General features: G+C 42.6%; 1 protein-coding gene across 1 annotated transcript in view; it reads left to right on the forward strand.

The window, feature by feature from the left end:
• LOC139557540 (A disintegrin and metalloproteinase with thrombospondin motifs 9-like) overlaps positions 1–19,959 on the forward strand; it is a 42,395-nt gene that overhangs the window by 15,135 nt on the left and 7,301 nt on the right. Inside the window, exons 9-23 of the mRNA XM_071372507.1 lie at positions 383–529; positions 929–1,070; positions 1,473–1,577; positions 2,824–2,969; positions 3,132–3,313; positions 3,604–3,740; positions 4,368–4,485; positions 5,181–5,276; positions 9,406–9,572; positions 9,689–9,818; positions 14,702–14,828; positions 14,953–15,163; positions 15,250–15,417; positions 16,139–16,303; positions 17,818–17,937. Coding sequence (XP_071228608.1) covers positions 383–529; positions 929–1,070; positions 1,473–1,577; positions 2,824–2,969; positions 3,132–3,313; positions 3,604–3,740; positions 4,368–4,485; positions 5,181–5,276; positions 9,406–9,572; positions 9,689–9,818; positions 14,702–14,828; positions 14,953–15,163; positions 15,250–15,417; positions 16,139–16,303; positions 17,818–17,937 — 2,161 coding nt within the window. The remainder of the gene's footprint in view (positions 1–382; positions 530–928; positions 1,071–1,472; positions 1,578–2,823; positions 2,970–3,131; positions 3,314–3,603; positions 3,741–4,367; positions 4,486–5,180; positions 5,277–9,405; positions 9,573–9,688; positions 9,819–14,701; positions 14,829–14,952; positions 15,164–15,249; positions 15,418–16,138; positions 16,304–17,817; positions 17,938–19,959) is intronic.

Consider the following 19,959-nt stretch of genomic DNA (forward strand, 5'->3'; position numbering starts at 1 on the left):
TCTTACTGGCGTCAAGCGGTGATACCGCTGCTGAAGTCTGCTTAGCGACAACGCTTGTGGAATGCAGTACCTGTCATACTGTACCATAGAGGTGCCATACAGTACAGTACCATGGGAGAGAACTACCGTACTATATAATAAGTATCCCCTCTGACCCTACTCTCCTAGACACTGGCCCCGGCACAGACCAGCTGCTAATGTTAACCCCAACCAGTTCAGTCAGTTAACCCTGTGTGTTACCATTCTGTTGCCTAAAGGATGAGGTTTAGTAGTTAGCTTAGCAATCAGCCCAACATGTAGGTTTATTGATGGTGGGTTAGAGGGTTAGACCTGTGTGTTGTGGTGAATATATGTTCTCACTTGTGGTTTGGCCCCCTGACAGATTCAACATGCCCCATGATGACAGCAACAAGTGCAAAGAGGAGGGGGTTAAAATACAGCAGCATGTGATGGCGCCCACACTCAACCACTACACTAACCCCTGGATGTGGTCCAAGTGTAGCAGGAAATACATCACAGAGTTCCTTGAGTATGTAAAGGACATTGTTTTCTAGTATAGACATTCATGTCATTATGGAGAAGTGTTATTGTCGTTAGCGTTAGTAGCACCAGGCTCTTATCGCAGTAAGGGTTAAATGACCAGTCAACTATTCAACCAAAACTGGTATCTGGACATTTCTGGGTTGAAGGGAAACAACATTACTTCTGTGTTGTGGAATTTGTAATACTTCCAGATATGTTTGTTTGTAGAGAGCCAGGTATTGTTTTCATAGCAATAGCCTTGTAGTACTGTACATACATTACAGTAGTGGTTCTGTTATTGTACAGAATACTGCCTGTCCACCTGTACTGAGTGTGTTTTCTGTCTGTTTGTGTCTTTGTTTTTTTTGTTTTTTCTTTAAGTCATTTTATTTTTATTTCTTAATAGCACAGGGTATGGCGAGTGCTTACTTGATGAGCCCATTTCTAGGCCATACAGTCTGTCACAGCAGCTGCCTGGACGGATATACAATGTCAATAAACAATGTGAATTGATATTTGGGCCGGGGACACAGGTGTGCCCATATATGGTAAGAGAATGCACCATGCGGAATTAAAATGTCATGTTTTGTACGTTGGTCTGTCAAACACGAGAAAGTACCCAGACACTCAGTTCACTGTCTAGTCCTACATTACTGTAGTCTATGACTCCAGACATTCTATACTAGAGTCACCTTAATCTGTTATGTAATATCCAATTGCTGTCCCAGTTGGCTCTCAGCTAGGCCTTCTGCATGTGTTAAATATGTTGTTTACATGCTACACCTCCTGTGAAGCCCTGCAAGCCACTTGGCTTGATGTTTCTCAGGGATTAGCTTCAGGTTTTGTTTAAAGGTAACACACCTTGTAAGAGATACAAGAGTATACAGCACTGTGTCTGTGTTTGTGGATGGGGCTCAGGCAGGGGAATGGTAACAGTGTGTGTTCTCCAGGTCCAGTGCCGCAGGCTGTGGTGCACCAGCCCAGAGGGGGCCCAGAGGGGCTGCAGGACCCAACACATGCCCTGGGCCGACGGAACAGAGTGCTCTCCAGGAAAGGTAAGTAGCAGAGAGATCTACCACAGTATATAGGGATCTGACAGGGAGAAGGAAGAAAATGGACAGATTGTGATAATTGGAGAGGGTGAGATAAAGAGAAAGATCAAATTAAAAGTGGGAAAATAAGAGGGACTAGCACCAGATACTTATGTAGTGTGTACACACAGAGAGAGAGCGAGAGATATAATCAAATAGTTTAATTTGCCTGTGCATGAACATACAAACACACTCAAATACACCCCAAGCCAGCTTAATCACTATGCTGGAGCATACTGTAAATGTTCAATGTTATGAACTGTCAAAAACACCCCATAAATAACCACAATAACCGCTGCTATTTGAATGACTCATGACTATAAAATCTGTTATTATTTCATCAAAAGCACAAATTACAAAATAAAACAACAAGTTCAGAGAAGCCTGCCATAAAATCAATTTACCAATGACAACTCGATATAAACTCATAATTGAACATGAGTGGGGCGCACGTGGTAGTTGCTCCAAATCCCTCCATTTGTTCAAACATATTTGGAACTTGGATTAGGATGGATTTGTTTTCTCCAGAGCTGGTATTATTATGAGGCAGTAATAGGCTTATGGTAGAGCTGTGAATTTCCCTATCCATTACTGGTTTAGTGTAGCTTCTAATTAGGCCCTCTACCAAATTCTTCACTTCCTGGCTGTCTGTCTGACATAAAATAGCTGAGGTCCCACAGCACACATGTTCAGAGCCTGCTCTGTTTACACATTGTATTCCTGCACACAAACCAACCAACCTGCTCAACCCTTCAATGCTGAGGCTGCCACCTTTTACAATGCAGTTGTTGTTGCCAACGAAAATGGATCCTCCGCTATAACCTGAAACATATCTTCCCCTTTGAGTTCACTTACCCTCAGACAGACACATTTAAAATGGATGTCTTTTTGGGTTCCGTCTTTTTCCATTCGTTTTGTAATTTTTCCCAGATTAACATCAAAGGAGGTTGTGAAGTACTTTCAGATAGATGTGTTGCCAGTGTGCAGGCTAAGGTTTCATTATCTCATGCTCTTCTTCTCTTTTCTTTCTCTCTCTCTCTCTCTCTCTCTCTCTCTCTCTCTCTCTCTCTCTCTCTCTCTCTCTCTCTCTCTCTCTCTCTCTCTCTCTCTCTCTCTCTCTCTCTCTCTCTCTCTCTCTCTCTCTCTCTCTCTCTCTCTCTCTCTCTCTCTCTCTCTCTCTCTCTCTCTCTCTCTCTCTCTCTCTCCACAGCACTGTAAACATGGCCAGTGCATTACCAAAGAGCACGATGCCACGCCAGTGCAGGGGGCGTGGGGAGGCTGGTCTCCGTTTGGCTCCTGCTCGCGGACGTGTGGCGGGGGCATCAAAATCGCCGACCGCGAGTGCAACCAACCCATGTAAGCACAGCCTTTGTAGTCATGCACATCTACTGGACTGTGTCTCCCTTGGAGCTACCGTGGTCAATGTACCATACCATCAAGCCTCCTTAAATGAATTCTTTCCATATCAATCCTAGAGTACAAGATTTGACTATGTATTTATTTACCACCTTCATCCAGGCCCAAGAACGGGGGGAAGTACTGTGTGGGGCGCAGGATGAAGTTCCGCTCATGTAACTCAGAGCCCTGCTCCAAGCAGAAGAGGGACTTCAGAGAGGAGCAGTGTGCAGCCTTCGACGGCCGGCACTTCAACATCAACGGTCTACCTCCTAATGTGCGCTGGGTACCCAAGTACAGCGGAAGTAAGAACATCTTCTCTCTCTTGACACCTTCTGGTTTTTGCATCTTTCTAACACAGAGAAACATCTCTATATGTACTGGACTGTTTAGACCTTTAGAAATGGTGCTGTAAGTAAACTAAGGCTTCCTGTAGATGTGCTCATAGCACTCTGAGTGCTCAGTGAATCAATGTGATCCAGCTTGAGGACGCTAAGTAAACTTGTTAGAGCATCCATATGGTTGAATTCATTAGCCCCTTTAATGTGGTCAGTGGACTGTTTTCACCATTCCCCTTCCCTCTCCTGTCCTGTAGTTCAGATGAAGGATCGCTGTAAGCTGTTTTGCAGGGTGGCTGGCAGCACCGCCTACTATCAGCTCAGGGATCGGGTCATCGACGGCACGCCATGTGGCCCCGACACCAACGACATCTGTGTGCAGGGCCTGTGCAGGGTGAGACTGACACACAGCCTTTAATAGCTTCAGTCTGACAGCTAACCTAATATACCATTCATAACAGTAATAAGATAATAATGACATTATTTTAAAATTAGAAGAATATTGATCACAGAGGTCCCTATTAGAGGGAACTTGAACTAAACCCAACTATATCAGAATAGAGTTTCACTTTGGTGCTGTTTACGATAGAGAATTCCTGTCAGATGTGTTACACTGATATGGACTTAACACACTTAACCGGGTTAGGTTCTGTGTATTAGGCAACTATTTTCTTAGGTCATATGGTTTTTATCCCTGCAGGCTAGCAGAGTGTTGCAGAGTACAGTACAGGATTTCATAAGAATGCCACTACTTTAGTTACATTATCTCGCAAATACTAAAATCCTAGCTGCATCAATGTTTATCAATGAGAATCTGCCAAGCAAATGAAAGTGAGAGTGATGCATTTTATGTTGTAGCACAAGTTGGATATTTATCCTTTCATGTCCTATACCCCCCTTTCCCTCCCTCTCATCATCTGCCTTCTCCTCTTCTTCCTCCTCCACTTTCTTCACCTCTTCCTCCTCCACTTGCTTTTCCTCATTAACCACCTCTCCATTCTCCTTCTCATACCTTGTGCAGCAAGCGGGATGTGACCATGTCTTGAATTCCAAGGCGAGGAGAGATAAGTGTGGTGTGTGTGGCGGTGACAACTCCTCGTGCAAGACCGTGGCAGGCACCTTCAACATGGTGCGCTACGGTGAGCCTAGGGCCAGTCGTGGTGTTCAAACTACGTATCATCACAATGGCTGAAAAGGGTCACTGAACGCTTTTCATTAGCCCGTTATACATTACTGTTCAAAAGTTTGGGGTCACTTAGAAATGTCCTTGTTTTTGAAAGAAAAGCACATTTTTGTCCATTAAAATAACATAACATTTATCAGAAATACGGTGTAGACATTGTTAATGTTGTAAATGACTATTGTAGCTGGAAACGGCTGATTTTTAATGGAATATCTACAGAGGCGTCCAGAGGCCCATTATCAGCAAACATCACTTCTGTGTTCCAATGGCATGTTGTGTTAGCTAATCCATGTTTATCACTTTAAAAGGCTAATTGTACGCCTATGTAGATATTCCATAAAAAATCTGCCGTTTCCAGCTACATTAGTCATTAGTCACGACTCAATGAGTGCTTGGATACAGCCCTTAGCCGTGGTATATTGGTCATATATTACAAACCCCTGACGTGCCGTATTGCTATTATAAACTGGTTACCAACGTAGTTAGAGCAGTAAAAATAAATGTTTTGTCATACCCGTGGTATACGATCTGATATACCATGGCTGTCAGCCAATCAGCATTCAGGGCTCGAACCACCCAGTTTATAATGACCACTAACTTAGTCATGTCCACTCAGAGACGTTGAGTTCTCTTCTGCTTGTTGTGCTGCAGGATACAACGAAGTGGTGAGAATACCCAGTGGTGCTACAAATATTGATGTTCGTCAACACAGCTACTCAGGGAAACCAGAAGACGATAACTACCTCGGTAAGACTCAGACTCACTATCAAAACACTTTTTTAGGGTCTTGTTGGCTGTTGAATTTAAACATGCCTACCTTTCAGAGGTGTCAAAAGGTTTAGTATTCTCTTCTTGAGCAGATATGAGATGGTTCAATGGCTGCCGTTTTACGGGATCCTAAACAACTGTGCTATTTTGTGTGTTTTTTCACGTTGTTTGTAACTTATTTTGTACATAATGTTTCTGCCACTGTCTTTTATGACCGAAAAGAGATTCTGGTTATCAGAACAGCGAATACTCACCTCGAACTGGACAAAGATTCTTTCTTTAATTAGTCAGATGGGAAAGATCCAGGCGCCTGGTGAGAATTCGCCAGCGAGTGGGTAACCCTCCTCTACCATCCATCCTGTTGGGTCACTGGTAATTCATGCTTTAGTTTTTGCTTGAACGCATCTCTGTGTGAGGAGTAAAGATAGTGTAGATTTTTTTTCCCTCTGGTTGCACATGATACATTCTGGTAGAAATGAGGTAAAACGGATTTAAGTTTTCCTGCATTAAAGTCGCCGGCCGCTAGGAGCGCCGCCTATGGATGAGCATTTTCTGGGACATCTCTGTGCTGCTCATAAAGGTCACTATGCCTGTGTTTCTGGGACATTAAAAACTGTAATATCTTATGTTTCAACGAGTCGTGGCTGAACGACGACATGGATAATATACAGTTGGCTGGGTTTTCCATGCATTGGCAAGACAGAACAGCTACCTCCGGTAAGACGAGGGGTGGTGGTCTGTGTCCCTTTGTCAATAACAGCTGGTGTGCAAAATCTAATATTAAATAAGTCTCAAGGTTTTGCTCGCCTGAGCTAGATTACCGCATGATAAGCTGAAGACCACAATATTTCCCTAGATAATTTGTGTCTATATTTTTCATAGCTGTCTATTTACCACCACAAACCGATGCTGGCCCTAAGACCACACTTAACGAGCTGTAAAAGGCCATTAGCAAAGAAGAAAATGCTCATCCAATCCGTTTTACCTCATTTCTACCAGAATGTATTAGTCAGCAGACTGAAAATATTTGGTATGGGTCCTCAGATCCTCAAAAGGTTCTAAAGCTGCACAATCGAGAGCATCCTGACCGGTTGCATCACCTGGTATGGCAACCGCTCAGCCTCCTTCCGCAAACTTCCTGCGATCCAGAACCTCTATACCAGGCGGTGTCAGAGGAAGGCCAACAAAAATTGTCAAATAGTCCAGCCACCCTAGTCATAGACTGTTCTCTCTGCTACTGCACGGCAAGCTGTACCGGAGCGCCAAGTCTAGGTCCAAAAGGCTCCTTAACTTCTTCTACCCCCAAGCAATAAGACTGCTGAACAGTTAATCAAATGGCTACCCAAACTATTTGCATTGACCTCCTGTTTTTTTACACTGCTGCTACTCACTATGTATTATCTATGCATAGTCACTTTACCCCTGCCTACATGTACATATTACCTCAATTACCTCGACTAACCTGTACCCCCGCACATTGACTCGGTACCGGTACCCCCTGTATATGGTTGTTATTTTATTGTGTTAGTTTCTTTTTTACTTCAGTTTATTTAGTTAATATTTTCTTTATTCTTATTTTTATTAATTATGCATTGTTGTTTAAGGGCTTTAAGCATTTCATGGTAATGTTGTAATTAGCGCATGTGACAAATAAAATTGATTTTATTTGATTAGATTTATGGTTGGTGGTGCTACAGTAGTGTTCTGCTTGTCTTCAGCTGAGAGATTTGGAGGGCCCATTTACCCTGGCCTGTATGAGAGTTTAGGGCACACGTGCTAACGCGTTAATGATCCAGAACTCATATAGCCCTCTGTGGGCCATTTCATTCTCTCTGTGCTGCTCATAAAGGTCACTATGCCTGTGTTTCTTTGTGTGCGTGCGTGTTTGTGTGTGTGTGTGTGTGTGCGTGCGTGACTGTCTCTGCGGTTGAGCTGGGGCCTGAGGGGGAACAGGGGGTAAGATGGCTTGCGGGAAGTGGGCCGGTCTCTGCAGCCACATAACTGTGATGTGTGAAATGGCGAGGAAAGTAACTCAGGAAATTAGCTCCATAATCGCATTAGTGTGAATGTGTGCAGCAGACAAACTGATGAACAGAACAGGAGGAATGAGATTCCTCCAGGAGGAATGCAGGATTATTTTACCCCAATTAGGTTTATCTGTTCTCTGTTGCAGGCCTTGCTGTAAATGAAAACATCAGCTGTTTTGCTGCTCTTTTTTTATCACTGAGTTAAGTGAGAGTTTGTTTACAGTTGACCGACTCTCAGTGTAGCCAACTCTACAGTATGTCCATGTAAACGCTCAGCCAACTCTACAGTATGTCCATGTAAACACTTAGCCAACTCTACAGTATGTCCATGTAAACGCTCAGCCAACTCTACATTATGTCCATGTAAACGCTCAGCCAACTCTACATTATGTCCATGTAAACACTTAGCCAACTCTACAGTATGTCCATGTAAACGCTCAGCCAACTCTACAGTATGTCCATGTAAACGCTCAGCCAACTCTACAGTATGTCCATGTAAACGCTTAGCCAACTCTACAGTATGTCCATGTAAACGCTCAGCCAACTCTACAGTATGTCCATGTAAACACTCAGCCAACTCTACAGTATGTCCATGTAAACGCTCAGCCAACTGTACAGTATGTCCATATAAACGCTTAGCCAACTCTACAGTATGTCCATGTAAACGCTCAGCCAACTCTACAGTATGTCCATATAAACGCTTAGCCAACTCTACAGTATGTCCATGTAAACGCTCAGCCAACTCTACAGTATGTCCATATAAACGCTTAGCCAACTCTACAGTATGTCAGTGTAAACACTTAGCCAACTCTACAGTATGTCCATATAAACGCTTAGCCAACTCTACAGTATGTCAGTGTAAACACTTAGCCAACTCTACAGTATGTCCATGTAAACACTCAGCTAACTTTATAGTATGTCCATGCAGAGTATCCAACTCTACAGTATGTCCATGTAAACACTTAGCCAACTCTATAGTATGTCCATATAAACGCTTAGCCAACTCTTCAGTATGCCAGTGTAAACACTTAGCCAACTCTATAGTATGTCCATATAAACGCTTAGCCAACTCTTCAGTATGCCAGTGTAAACACTTAGCCAACTCTACAGTATGTCCATGTAAACACTTAGCCAACTCTACAGTATGTCCATGTAAACACTCAGCTAACTTTATAGTATGTCCATGCAGAGTGTCCAACTCTACAGTATGTCCATGTAAACACTTAGCCAACTCTACGGTATGTCCATATAAACACCCAGTCAACTTTATAGTATGTCCATGCAGAGTATCTAACTCTACAGTATGTCCATGCAGAGTATCCAACTCTACAGTATGTCCATGTAAACACTTAGCCAACTCTACAGTATGTGCATGTACACACTCAGCCAACTCTACAGTATCTCCATGTAAACACTCAGCCAACTTTATAGTATGTCCATGCAGAGTATCCAACTCTACAGTATGTCAATGCAGAGTAGCCAACTCTACAGTATGTCCATGTAAACACTTAGCCAACTCTACAGTATGTCCATGTAAACACTCAGCTAACTTTATAGTATGTCCATGCAGAGTGTCCAACTCTACAGTATGTCCATGTAAACACTTAGCCAACTCTACGGTATGTCCATATAAACACCCAGTCAACTTTATAGTATGTCCATGCAGAGTATCTAACTCTACAGTATGTCCATGCAGAGTATCCAACTCTACAGTATGTCCATGTAAACACTTAGCCAACTCTACAGTATGTGCATGTACACACTCAGCCAACTCTACAGTATCTCCATGTAAACACTCAGCCAACTTTATAGTATGTCCATGCAGAGTATCCAACTCTACAGTATGTCAATGCAGAGTATCCACCTCTACAGTATGTCCATGTAAACACTCAGGCAACTCTATAGTATGTCCATGTAAACACTCTTGTTTGATTTCCTCAACAAAAGGAAAAATGACTTTACAGTAGCTGAGCTCATCAAAGACACTTGTGGTTTCTCACCCTGTCCCATACTGTACTTTCAGACTCCTATGCCATCCTTTTTATTCATGTCAGTGTCACCCATTCTCTCTTTATGTGCAGCTGTTTCAAACATCAGAGGGGAGTATCTGCTCAATGGAGAGTTTGTGGTTAGCATGTTTAAAAGGGAAATCAAACTGGGCAACACCATCATCGAGTACAGCGGATCTGACCACATCATTGAGAGAATCAATTGCACTGACCGCATCGAAGAAGAGATCATTGTCCAGGTAACAACTCCTTACATGACTGTTGAGAAGGTGACACAGTAAAATGGTTATGATGCAAATGGAACAGTGGAACTGTACGTATTGTTCTGTTCCTCTGCCCCCCTCTCACTCCGCAGGTGCTTTCTGTAGGTAACTTGTACAACCCAGACGTCAGGTACTCCTATAACATCCCTATCGAGGATAAACCCCAGCAGTTCATCTGGGACGCCTACGGGCCCTGGCAGGAGTGCAGCAGGCCCTGCCAAGGTGAGGGCTGGGGGAGGGATGTGAAGGGAAGGAGGAGAGGGGGTGTAGGGGTTAGCGGGGTAAAGAGAAGATAGTGGAAGAGTGTGGGAAAGGAGGTGTGGGGGGAGGTGTAAGGTCGGGGGAGAGAGGAGTTGAGGCTGTATGTGGTTGTATCTGACCACCATGAAGTCGCCAACACGAAAAAAGCTCCTGCTACCAAGGGTTTTATAGAAAGTTGAAAAGTAGACATTTCTTTTTATATTGTGTAGAATAGTGGACCCTACGGTCTTGTCAGGGTGTGTGAAGCATCAGGAGTCAGATGGAATTCAGGTGCAAAATTGTGGTATTTATTAACAGGTGCAGAAGGTGAGCTGGATCTATGACAAGATGTTGACGGACTCTGACTTATACAGATAAACGAAATGGCCAATATACTGAAGCTTCAATTAGCTTCTAAGACAGAGCACCTTTAAACTAGGCAGAGCTCCTATAACTTTGACAACGCATCAATGATTGCACACAGCTGAGTTTAGTAGGCCTAGACTAGAGCATTGGATAACATGTCACTCCAGCCTATGCTCTCCTGAAAATGGGCACATGAAGCCCAACCCGTAACACTGAGATAATACAAAATGCACCTAAACAAGTATTTCATAAATTATTATTAGCCTAATAATCCCCTTTACAATCGATACTTCTCAATAGTTGTCTTATCTATGACCAATCCATAATATATTTAAACATTTCAGGACAAATACTTTATTACATTAACGTTAAACTAATATACTGTAGATAGGCTATTATTAGGAAAACACCCCTCGACATAAAAGATTTGGAGAATCATAATTGTGTTTCCTTGATTCCTCGGGTGCTCTCTCCCCGCCGCCTCCTCAAAACAAATTGGATGAGGAGTTCAGAGGTCCCAGAGGAATCAAGGAAATGCTATTGAGATTCTCCCATTGTAATTACTTGGCGCATGTGAGTGGCCGGTGCGCTCTCTCCAAATCAGTAAGCAACCTGCAGTGGTGAGTACAGCTCAGGGATACAAATGGAACTTAACTTCTTAAATATACAATGTCAAACATTTCTACTCGCGTGTACGGTTGCAAAGCTAGCGGTAATTTACCAAGGTTACCGGAATCTTCAGTAAGATTCTTTGGTAATTTCTGCTTGAATAACTTTAATATATATATATATAGAACATATGGTTTAAGAGAAAATAGCCTAATTAATGAAAATAGCATCTGATCAATAATGTCATTATTTTCAATTAACAGCAACTCTTCAACTATTTACTTTTTTCACAACTACCACCAGTTTGACGACAAAACAATTACATATTGACATAATATTTTTTTATATATATAAAGAACGTTTCATGCTGAACTAAGTTGATGGTTTATATTTAGGATAATGATTACAGCTTTGTTCTATTAAATCATCCTATTAAATGATGTCATATATTTTACATTAAGCATCTCCAATCCAAAGTTAGATCTAGAACCGGCTATTTCGCAACAAAGCCTCCTTCACTCATGCTGCCAAACATACCCTCGTAAAACTGACTATCCTACTGATCTTAGACTTCGGCGATGTCATTTACAAAATAGCCTCCAACACTCTACTCAGCAAATTGTATGCAGTCTATCACAGTGTCATCTGATTTGTCACCAAAGCCCCATATACTACCCACCACTGCGACCTGTATGCTCTTGTTGGCTGGTCCTCGCTACATATTCGTTGCCAAACCCACTGGCTCCAGGTCATCTATAAGTCTTTGCTAGGTATAGCTCCGCCTTATCTCAGATCGCTGGTCACCATAGCAACACTCACCTGTACCACGCGCCCCAGCAGGTATATTTCACTGGTCATCCCCAAAGCCAACACCTACTTTGGCCGCCTTTCCTTCCAGTTCTCTGCTGCCAATGACTGGAATGAATTGCAAAAATCACTGAAGTTGGAGACTTATATCAGCTGTCAGAGCAGCTTACCGATCAATGCAGCAGTACACAGCCCATCTGTAAATAGCCCATCCAACCAACTACCTACCTCATCCCCATATTTGTTTTTGCTTTTCTGCTCTTTTGCACACCAGTATTTTTACTTGCACATCCTCATCTGCACATATATCACTCCAGTGTAAATTGCTAAATTGTAATTAATTCGCCACTATTGGCCTTAATTGCCTTACTTCCTTACTTCATTTGCACACACTGTTTACAGATTTTTCTATTGTGTTATTGATTGCACGTTTGTTTATACAATGTGTAACTCAGTGTTGTTGTTTTTGTCGCACTGCTTTGCTTTATCTTGGCCAGGTCGCAGTTGTAAATGAGAACTTGTTCTCAACTGGCCTACCTGGTTAAATAATTGTGAAATATTATTATTTATTTTTTATGTGATAAGGCCACACAGAGGGCCAGAGATTTTTACAGACACTTCTGATAATCTGAAGTACCCAAAAGAGCCACTAGATGTATTGTGATCGATTACATAAAATCCTTGAAAGATACCAAAATTCTGGTAGTTTACTGGTAAACTTAGAAAGTTTCAGTAATATACACTCCCTTTGCAACCCTATTAGCTTGTGACCTTCTCTATAACAACGGTGTGACATTTTTAGCGATAGGAATTTGCTTGAAAACGTTAGCAACACTAACAACCATTAGCAAACATTTACAATCTGAGTTTGTCGCTAAAATAGCCAAGTACATTAACTCCTCCACAGAGTTGAGCGCAGACTTGCCCATTCATAGACGGTAACTACTCTAATTATCACAGGTAGTCGCCTATGTCTTCCATCTGTTTTCTGTAAACAAGCGCTGTAACATGGAAATATGGCCGTGTGGGAACACTAAGCTTATAAACGTGTGTAGTAGTTTAACCTTTTTTTGTATTATTATTTCTTGCTGATATGAATTATACGTTCCTTATGTTTTCAAAACCGTACCACAAGCAATGCGTTTTAACTCTCCCTTCCAAAAAAGTCCTACAGGAATCCTGCACCAAAAATTATGCAGGAATCCTGCAGGATATATATCCATTTTCCTGTAGGACAACCTGCTGGATCCCTTCCTCATCCTTCAGAGAATTTAACTAGTAGACAACTGGGACTAATGGAGTTGCAAATGAGACAAAGAATCAGAAACAGATGAATTAGTAAATGTATTGTTTTCTCATGCACTGACCAACTCTGTGGTGTGGTGGCCTTCTGCTAAACTGTTAGATATACAAGGCAAATAATTATAGTGTGTGTGTTTTCTGTGCTCCTTGTAGTCTAAGCTGTAAGGGAAAAGAAGAGAACTCACATGGTGGAGGTGGGGAAACTATCCAAGCAAGCTACAAGTAAAACAGAGAGAAAGTGATGTTAAAATTATTCATTTCTATTTAAATCAAACTGTTTGTTTATTCAATTGTGACCTTATTATTTCAGTGAAAATAATGTGATATTTCATAGATAAACAATGTTTTAAACCCCTCTTTACTATTTAAATGCAATCACGTCCTTATTTGTGACAGGTCATGATCGGTCATGTGACTTGGTTACCGTCTTCAAATGCTTGCCAAGGAGCCAGTAGCCTAGTCATTCAAAAATCGAATCTATCACCATCCGTTTCAAAACACTTAAAAGTTATAGCCTATCTTGTGACAACAGTACTAATGAGACATAGCAAGAGGGATATCAAACCTAATTTGTCACTTTCCATGGAAACAAAAGTTTTAAATGTTTTTTTTGTCAAAGCTAGCTAGCTAGCAGCCAGTGGTAGAGGACATGTTAGCTAAGCTAGCTAACTTATTTATACAAAATGTTATACAAACACAACACATTAAAAACTAACTACGCCACCCCCTAGCATGTACATATAAACATTTGTTATAGTTAGTATGTTTCTCTGACCCCTTACCTGTCAAAATTTGTTTTAATATTAGCAGTACTTGAATTAACTAAACTGCCTGGCAGCCATTTCCTCAACTTCCAACTGTCAACTGTTGCTATGGTGACCAATATGTCACATAACTGTTCATCTTCTTGTTGTAAATTGTAAAGGAGAGTTAAAAACACATATTTTTGGAATAGAAAACTAGCTGGCTATATACATCTGCACCATGTCCACATACATTTTATCTCCTCCTTCAGCAGTTTTCCATATCCTGCAGGAATATCAAAATCCTGCAGGTTTTGGTCCTGCAGGATACCTGCAGGAATGTACTACATGAGTCCTGTAGGACACCTGCACAATTACTTCACAAAGGGTCAAATTCCTGCAGGATTCCTGTATAACTTTTTTGTAAGGATTAAGAGCAAGCGTCGGGGCTCTTAACAAACCCCCCCCCAGCAAGACGATACAATTGTCAATAGGCGCTAAAGGTAGTTAGCGTCTATGAATTGGCTAGGAGTTGCCAGTGCTAAAAAGGACAAACATTTTACATGTAAATATGCAATGGAGTGAAATGTCGACGTCACAGGCGCTCTTCAGTGGCAAAGTCACAAATAGCTAAAGAGAATAAGGGCTGAAGATGCAGTTTCTTTCTTCACTAACACATTTCTATTTATCCATGTAGATTTACTGGCAGTTCTACTGATTTACTGCTCTTAATGTTTGGTTATAAAAATTGAGAACAGAAGGTATAGGTGGAGGATCCAGCTTTAAGAGCAAGGTTTCTGGGAACGCTTTTTGAAATAAGAACGATTTTACAATGATTTAACCATGGACGTCAAACCTGTCTCTTCGAGGAACACACTCCTGCTGGTTTTCATTCTTGCCTTTTGACAAGTGTCTGATTTAGACTCCAAAGAGTCCAAGCGTGCATGGACTTTTTAGCCAATCGATTCAATCCCAGGGAGAAACCAAAAGCAGCAGGACCATGACCAAGGAACTAAACCTTCTCTCACACCCCATCAGGAGAGCGTAAGAGGAAGATCCTGTGTAGTAGAGAGTCGGACCGTGTGGTGGTCTCAGACCAGAGGTGCCATGGGGCTGCCAGACCAGCCATGGTCACAGAACCCTGCAACGCAGACTGTGAAATCAGGTACTGCCTAAACCACTCTCCATCTATCCATATCACAGATTCTTCATCACTATCAGTCTTTATATATGCGATCTATATGTTTCCTGTCATCGTCTCTCACCTATGACCTTTCCTGTCTGTGCAGGTGGCATGTAGCGCGGAAGAGTGAGTGTACAGTCCCATGTGGGGTGGGATATCGTACACTGGAGATCTACTGCGCCAAACTCAGCCGTACCGATGGAAAGACCCAGAAGGTGGACGAGCGTTATTGCAGCAGTCAACGTAAACCTGAGGACAAGGAGAGTTGCCATGGTGACTGTAACCCGGCCGGTTGGGAGTACTCCTCTTGGTCAGAGGTGAGACCACCTGTTTTTGGGTGGGCTAAGAAAAAGAGAAGGCAAAACAGAAGGACAAAGGTTTAATACGTGTGCGTGTGTTTCAGTGCTCCAAAAGCTGTGGCGGAGGGTCCCGGCGTCGTGCAGCCGTGTGTGGGAAGTCCTCTGAGGCAGAAAGTGATGAGAGTAAGTGCAGCCAGAGAGACAAGCTGACCACCGCCCAGAACTGCAATGAGTTCCTGTGTCCCGCGTGGAAGACCGGAGACTGGTCTGAGGTCAGTTCCATGGAGAATGTTTGGACTACGCTTTGGAAATGTTGATTATCACTTGAAATTAATTTAGGAATTTAGGAATTTAGAACCCAGATGGCCTTTTTATGCTACGTCTAGTTTGTTGTTAAAGATGTAAAAATTACAGAGTGTCCTTGTTATATCTTGTCATGTACAGTGCAGTATGTGGTGCAATAACTAGTGTTATTGCATAGTTTTCACATTCTGTCCAAGCAGCTAAAAAGGCTATGTGTCACATTCCGCAAATGTTTTATATTATAAACCGGGTAGTTTGAGTCCTGGATGCTGATTGGCTGAAAGCTGTGGTACAGTATATCAGACAATATACCATGGGTATGATGCAAAATGACTTGTTTACTGTTCTAATTACATTGGTAACCAGTTTATAATAGCAATAAGGCATCTCTTGTAGTATAAGGCTAATATACCATGGCTAAAGGCTGTACCCAGGCACTCAGCTTTGCGTCGTGCTTAATAACAGCATTTAGCCGTGGTATATTGGCCATATACTACACACCTTGGGCCTTATTGCTCAAATATCCCAAACAAACACATACTGTACACACATAGCTAACCTACTGTACATGTCAAAGCTACTGTTAACTGCACACACACACTGTTGTCCTCATTTTCTGAGTGTACTTTCCAAAGGCTTTATGCTATGTGTGCCCATGTTTCTCATTGTGCCTGTTGACTGTTGTTGCAGTGCCCAGTGACGTGTGGGAAAGGGTACAAGCACCGGCAGACATGGTGCCAGTTTGCGGAGGACCGACGGGACGACCGCTTCTGTGACTCTGCGTCCAAGCCTGAGTCGGTCCAGACGTGTCAGCAGCAGGACTGTGCCTCGTGGCAGGTCGGACCTTGGGGCCAGGTGAGGCACACCTGTTGACAAACCGTATAGTGACATGTGTATGAGAGTGTTGACATAGCTTTGTGCCAGGTAATATTATGATGTTTGACAGGTGGGACACACTGTGTTCCAGGTAACATCTGTGGCTTACCCTCTGTTCCTCAAAGACTGTAGTGTTGTATCTTACAACAGCTAATGATTATGTATTTGTATTTATTATGGATCCCCCTTGGCAGCAGCTACTCTTCCTGGGGTCCAAAACATTAAGGCACTTACATCACACATACAACAAAATATAAAACAGTACATTACTTAACATTATTGCACCATTACATATCTACAATACAAATGGTATAATACCACCATACAGCAATATTACAATGTACGTGTGTGTAGAGTGCGTGTGCTCGTGTGTGTGTGCGTATGAGTGTGTCTGTACCTGTGTGTGTGTGTGTCTCTTCACAGTCCCCGCTGTTCCATGAGGTGTATTTTTATCTGTTTTTTAAATCAGATTCTACTGCTTGCATCAGTTACTTGATGTGGAATAGAATTCCATGTAGTCATGGCTCTATGTAGTACTGTGCGCCTCCCATAGTCTGTTCTGGACTTGGGGATTGTGAAGAGATCTCTGGTGGCATGTCTTGTGAACATATTGTGTTATTCCAAATGTGTCCAAATGTTTAAAATATTAGAATATGACCAAATGGAGCAGCTATTTATACTACTGTATCTATCATAATAAGCCCATTTTGCTATAGAGTTTTAGCTATGTGGAATGCTGTACTATGCTTTCTCCAGATGTAGAGCATTGACAGAAGAAAAATAATCTAAGACACTGATTTAATCTATCCCCCATTCACATACCAAAATAAGCACACTAAATCTGTACACAATCGTTATGCTTGCTAAAGCATAATCAGTGTAGATCTCAGAGGATGAAAAACAGCTGCTTTGTAGCAATCCTTAGGCTCTAGTCTAGAAAGGTATTGCAACATTTTGCAAATCAAAACTATGCTCTTATAAATCAGCTTGTGTGTGCAAACTGCCTGTAAGCCTAAATGTGTGATGGAGATTAGGTGTTCCTATACCATGGAATTGGCCAAAACAGATTTTTTTTAAATAAAACTTCAGTTCCTCACAATAAAATGACAGCTCCTCACAATAAAATTACAGCTCTTAATAAAGATTGTTTAAAGTTGCTGCCACACAAGTTTGACCTCGTTTCATTGGAGTCAGTGAGGTAGAAAAGAGTGTGGTGTATCTACCCACTGACTTGGATACAGTGGGAAAAAAGCAATGGAAAGTAGATGAATTACTCATGCATTATGGTCATGAAGGCTGTCATCTGCTGGCACTAGTCTGACCAGGCTCAAAGGGAGTGCACTTTTTCCCCTTCAGTTAGGCATTTTTGGGAAGATTTGCTATGTTGGCTTTTTGTTGTCCGTCTCTGACTTTCTCTCTGTCCCTTTTTTTATCTTTCTCTCTCTCTTCCTTTATATCGCTCTTTTCTCTTGTTCTCTCTTTGGTGAACACAGTGCACTACCTCGTGTGGACCAGGCTACCAGATGCGAGCGGTGAAGTGCGTTGTGAGGTCATATGGGTCTGTCATGGACGACACTGAATGTAACGCGGCCACACGGCCCACTGACACTCAGGTAAGGACACAGTCCACTAAGACCCATCTCAACATCTCTATACGTTCCCCATCTCCTCTGCACACATCTGGACAAATAACATGGGATAAGTGAAAGCAGTTTTGTGGATGCTTTGGCTACAGCCCTTGTATACTACTCAGTTTTCAAGTGACATTTGTGAGGATATAACCTGTAGTGAGGCCTACATGCAATTTTCTCAGTATTAGACCACCCAGGGCTTGATTTGTCAGACTCAGTAGAACACACAAACACCCTTATCTGTTCCTGACACACTACTTAAATGCTTAGTTGTGAGCTGACCATGTGACTTTCCCCTTCCCCTGCATTTGTAGAATGGTGTTACATTTTATAGTGAGGAAAGGGGTTTTTCCTGTGCAGGCTGCGACACAGGTACAGTCAATGACACACTGTGACCCAGTCCATTATCACCTGGACTCAATAAAGCCTTGTTGTCTAAAGGGGGGTCAGTGGGGGGCTGTGCCAGGCCGCTTTTACCCCCAGTCGGAGACACATAGCTGCGATTGTCTCCCTCCAGCCGCCCGCCTCCTTACCAAGCATGAAGGAGCAGGAGAAAAGGACCTTTCCACGGCAGGGGGCGCACGAAAGCTCCTGTCAGGGAGCAGGGGGGTTCTGGGGGTGGGTGATGGAGGGGGAGGGGGAACTGGCTCTAACCCCAGAAACCCAGCCATGGGGCAGGGCTGGTGATGGTGCAAAACATTCCTGGATTATTCTTGGAAACTGTCCTCACCTTGGTTATTATGTAAGTCACACCTACAGTCTGCCAGGGGTATCGTTTGTCTGTCAAGAGTCTTGTACTGTAGTGTAATAGTGTAGTTTCCCACCTTAATGTCGATATGTTAACAGTCTTGTACTGTAGTTTATACCATGGCATTGTTGAATACTCGTTTCTGATTGACTTGAAGGGCGTTCTAGAGCGTGCATTATTTCCATATAACACACGGTATATTTATTTGCACGGTAGAATTCAATGGCTATAGTTAATTCTTACTGTGTTTGAGCTGCTTTTAAAAGTAAAAGTCAAATATATATTTTTTTAGCATTGTTGAATTCGATGTTCATAATAACAAGCTAGGATGAATAGTTTGGTTAGCTCAACTAGCAAGTCTGTTTGTTTGGTTACCAAGGCAACTACAGTCTCTATCTAGTAACTTGCTAGCTACTTCAGTGGATGTTGAACTCATAAAAGGGATAATCAACTCGTGGCTCTATGCATTCTATGGAAAATAATGAACAACATGGAATGTGTGTAGGCTGGTTCTCTCCACCTTATGTGAACCTATCTGAAAAACCTCTTCAGTAAAACAATTCCTGCTGTGTTGAAAATGACCAACACATAAACAGTGAACACAAACTCACATTCATACAATTGATGACTAATCGTCATACATTTCATGAACCTCTACTTTTATGGACTTCTCACCATGCATCAGTTTAGTTTATTAGGGCTTGTTTCTTTCTCTCTCCACGCTAATAGTTGGAAGGCAGAATGGTCTGTTTTCCTGGGGCATGGGGTGGGCAGGTCAGGGTGGGGTGTGGAGTGGTGGGCTGGGCTGGGCTGGGCTGAGCCATAAACGCAGATTGAGACTCCGGTCCCAGGGAGGCCCCCCTGGTCCCGGCCTTAATTCCCGACTCAGCCGTCAGGCCCAGTGACCCTGAATCAGTCACTTCACCTCCCTGTGATTCCAGCCAGTCATCCGTGAAGTCAGCTCCGAGACCGCCCACCCTAAACTACTGCATGGCTGGAAAAGGGGGAAAGAGAAAAGAATGGAGCTTATCTCTACCTGAGTTGACCAACGAGATGGAGTAAACCAAAAAATACACAACGACGACTTAACACTTGCCACCTACGCACAGACATGTACACAACGTACATCAACACACACCCACAGTGTCATAGACAGGCCTTGGTTGCCTTTAGAACCAGAGTACCTTCTCATAATTCACCTCCTTTGTTCTTTCTCTTCTTCTTCTCCCACCACCTTCACAACCATTTACTGCATG

The sequence above is a fragment of the Salvelinus alpinus genome, chromosome 2 (assembly GCF_045679555.1).
Source record: "Salvelinus alpinus chromosome 2, SLU_Salpinus.1, whole genome shotgun sequence".
Taxonomy (NCBI): Eukaryota; Metazoa; Chordata; class Actinopteri; order Salmoniformes; family Salmonidae; genus Salvelinus; species Salvelinus alpinus.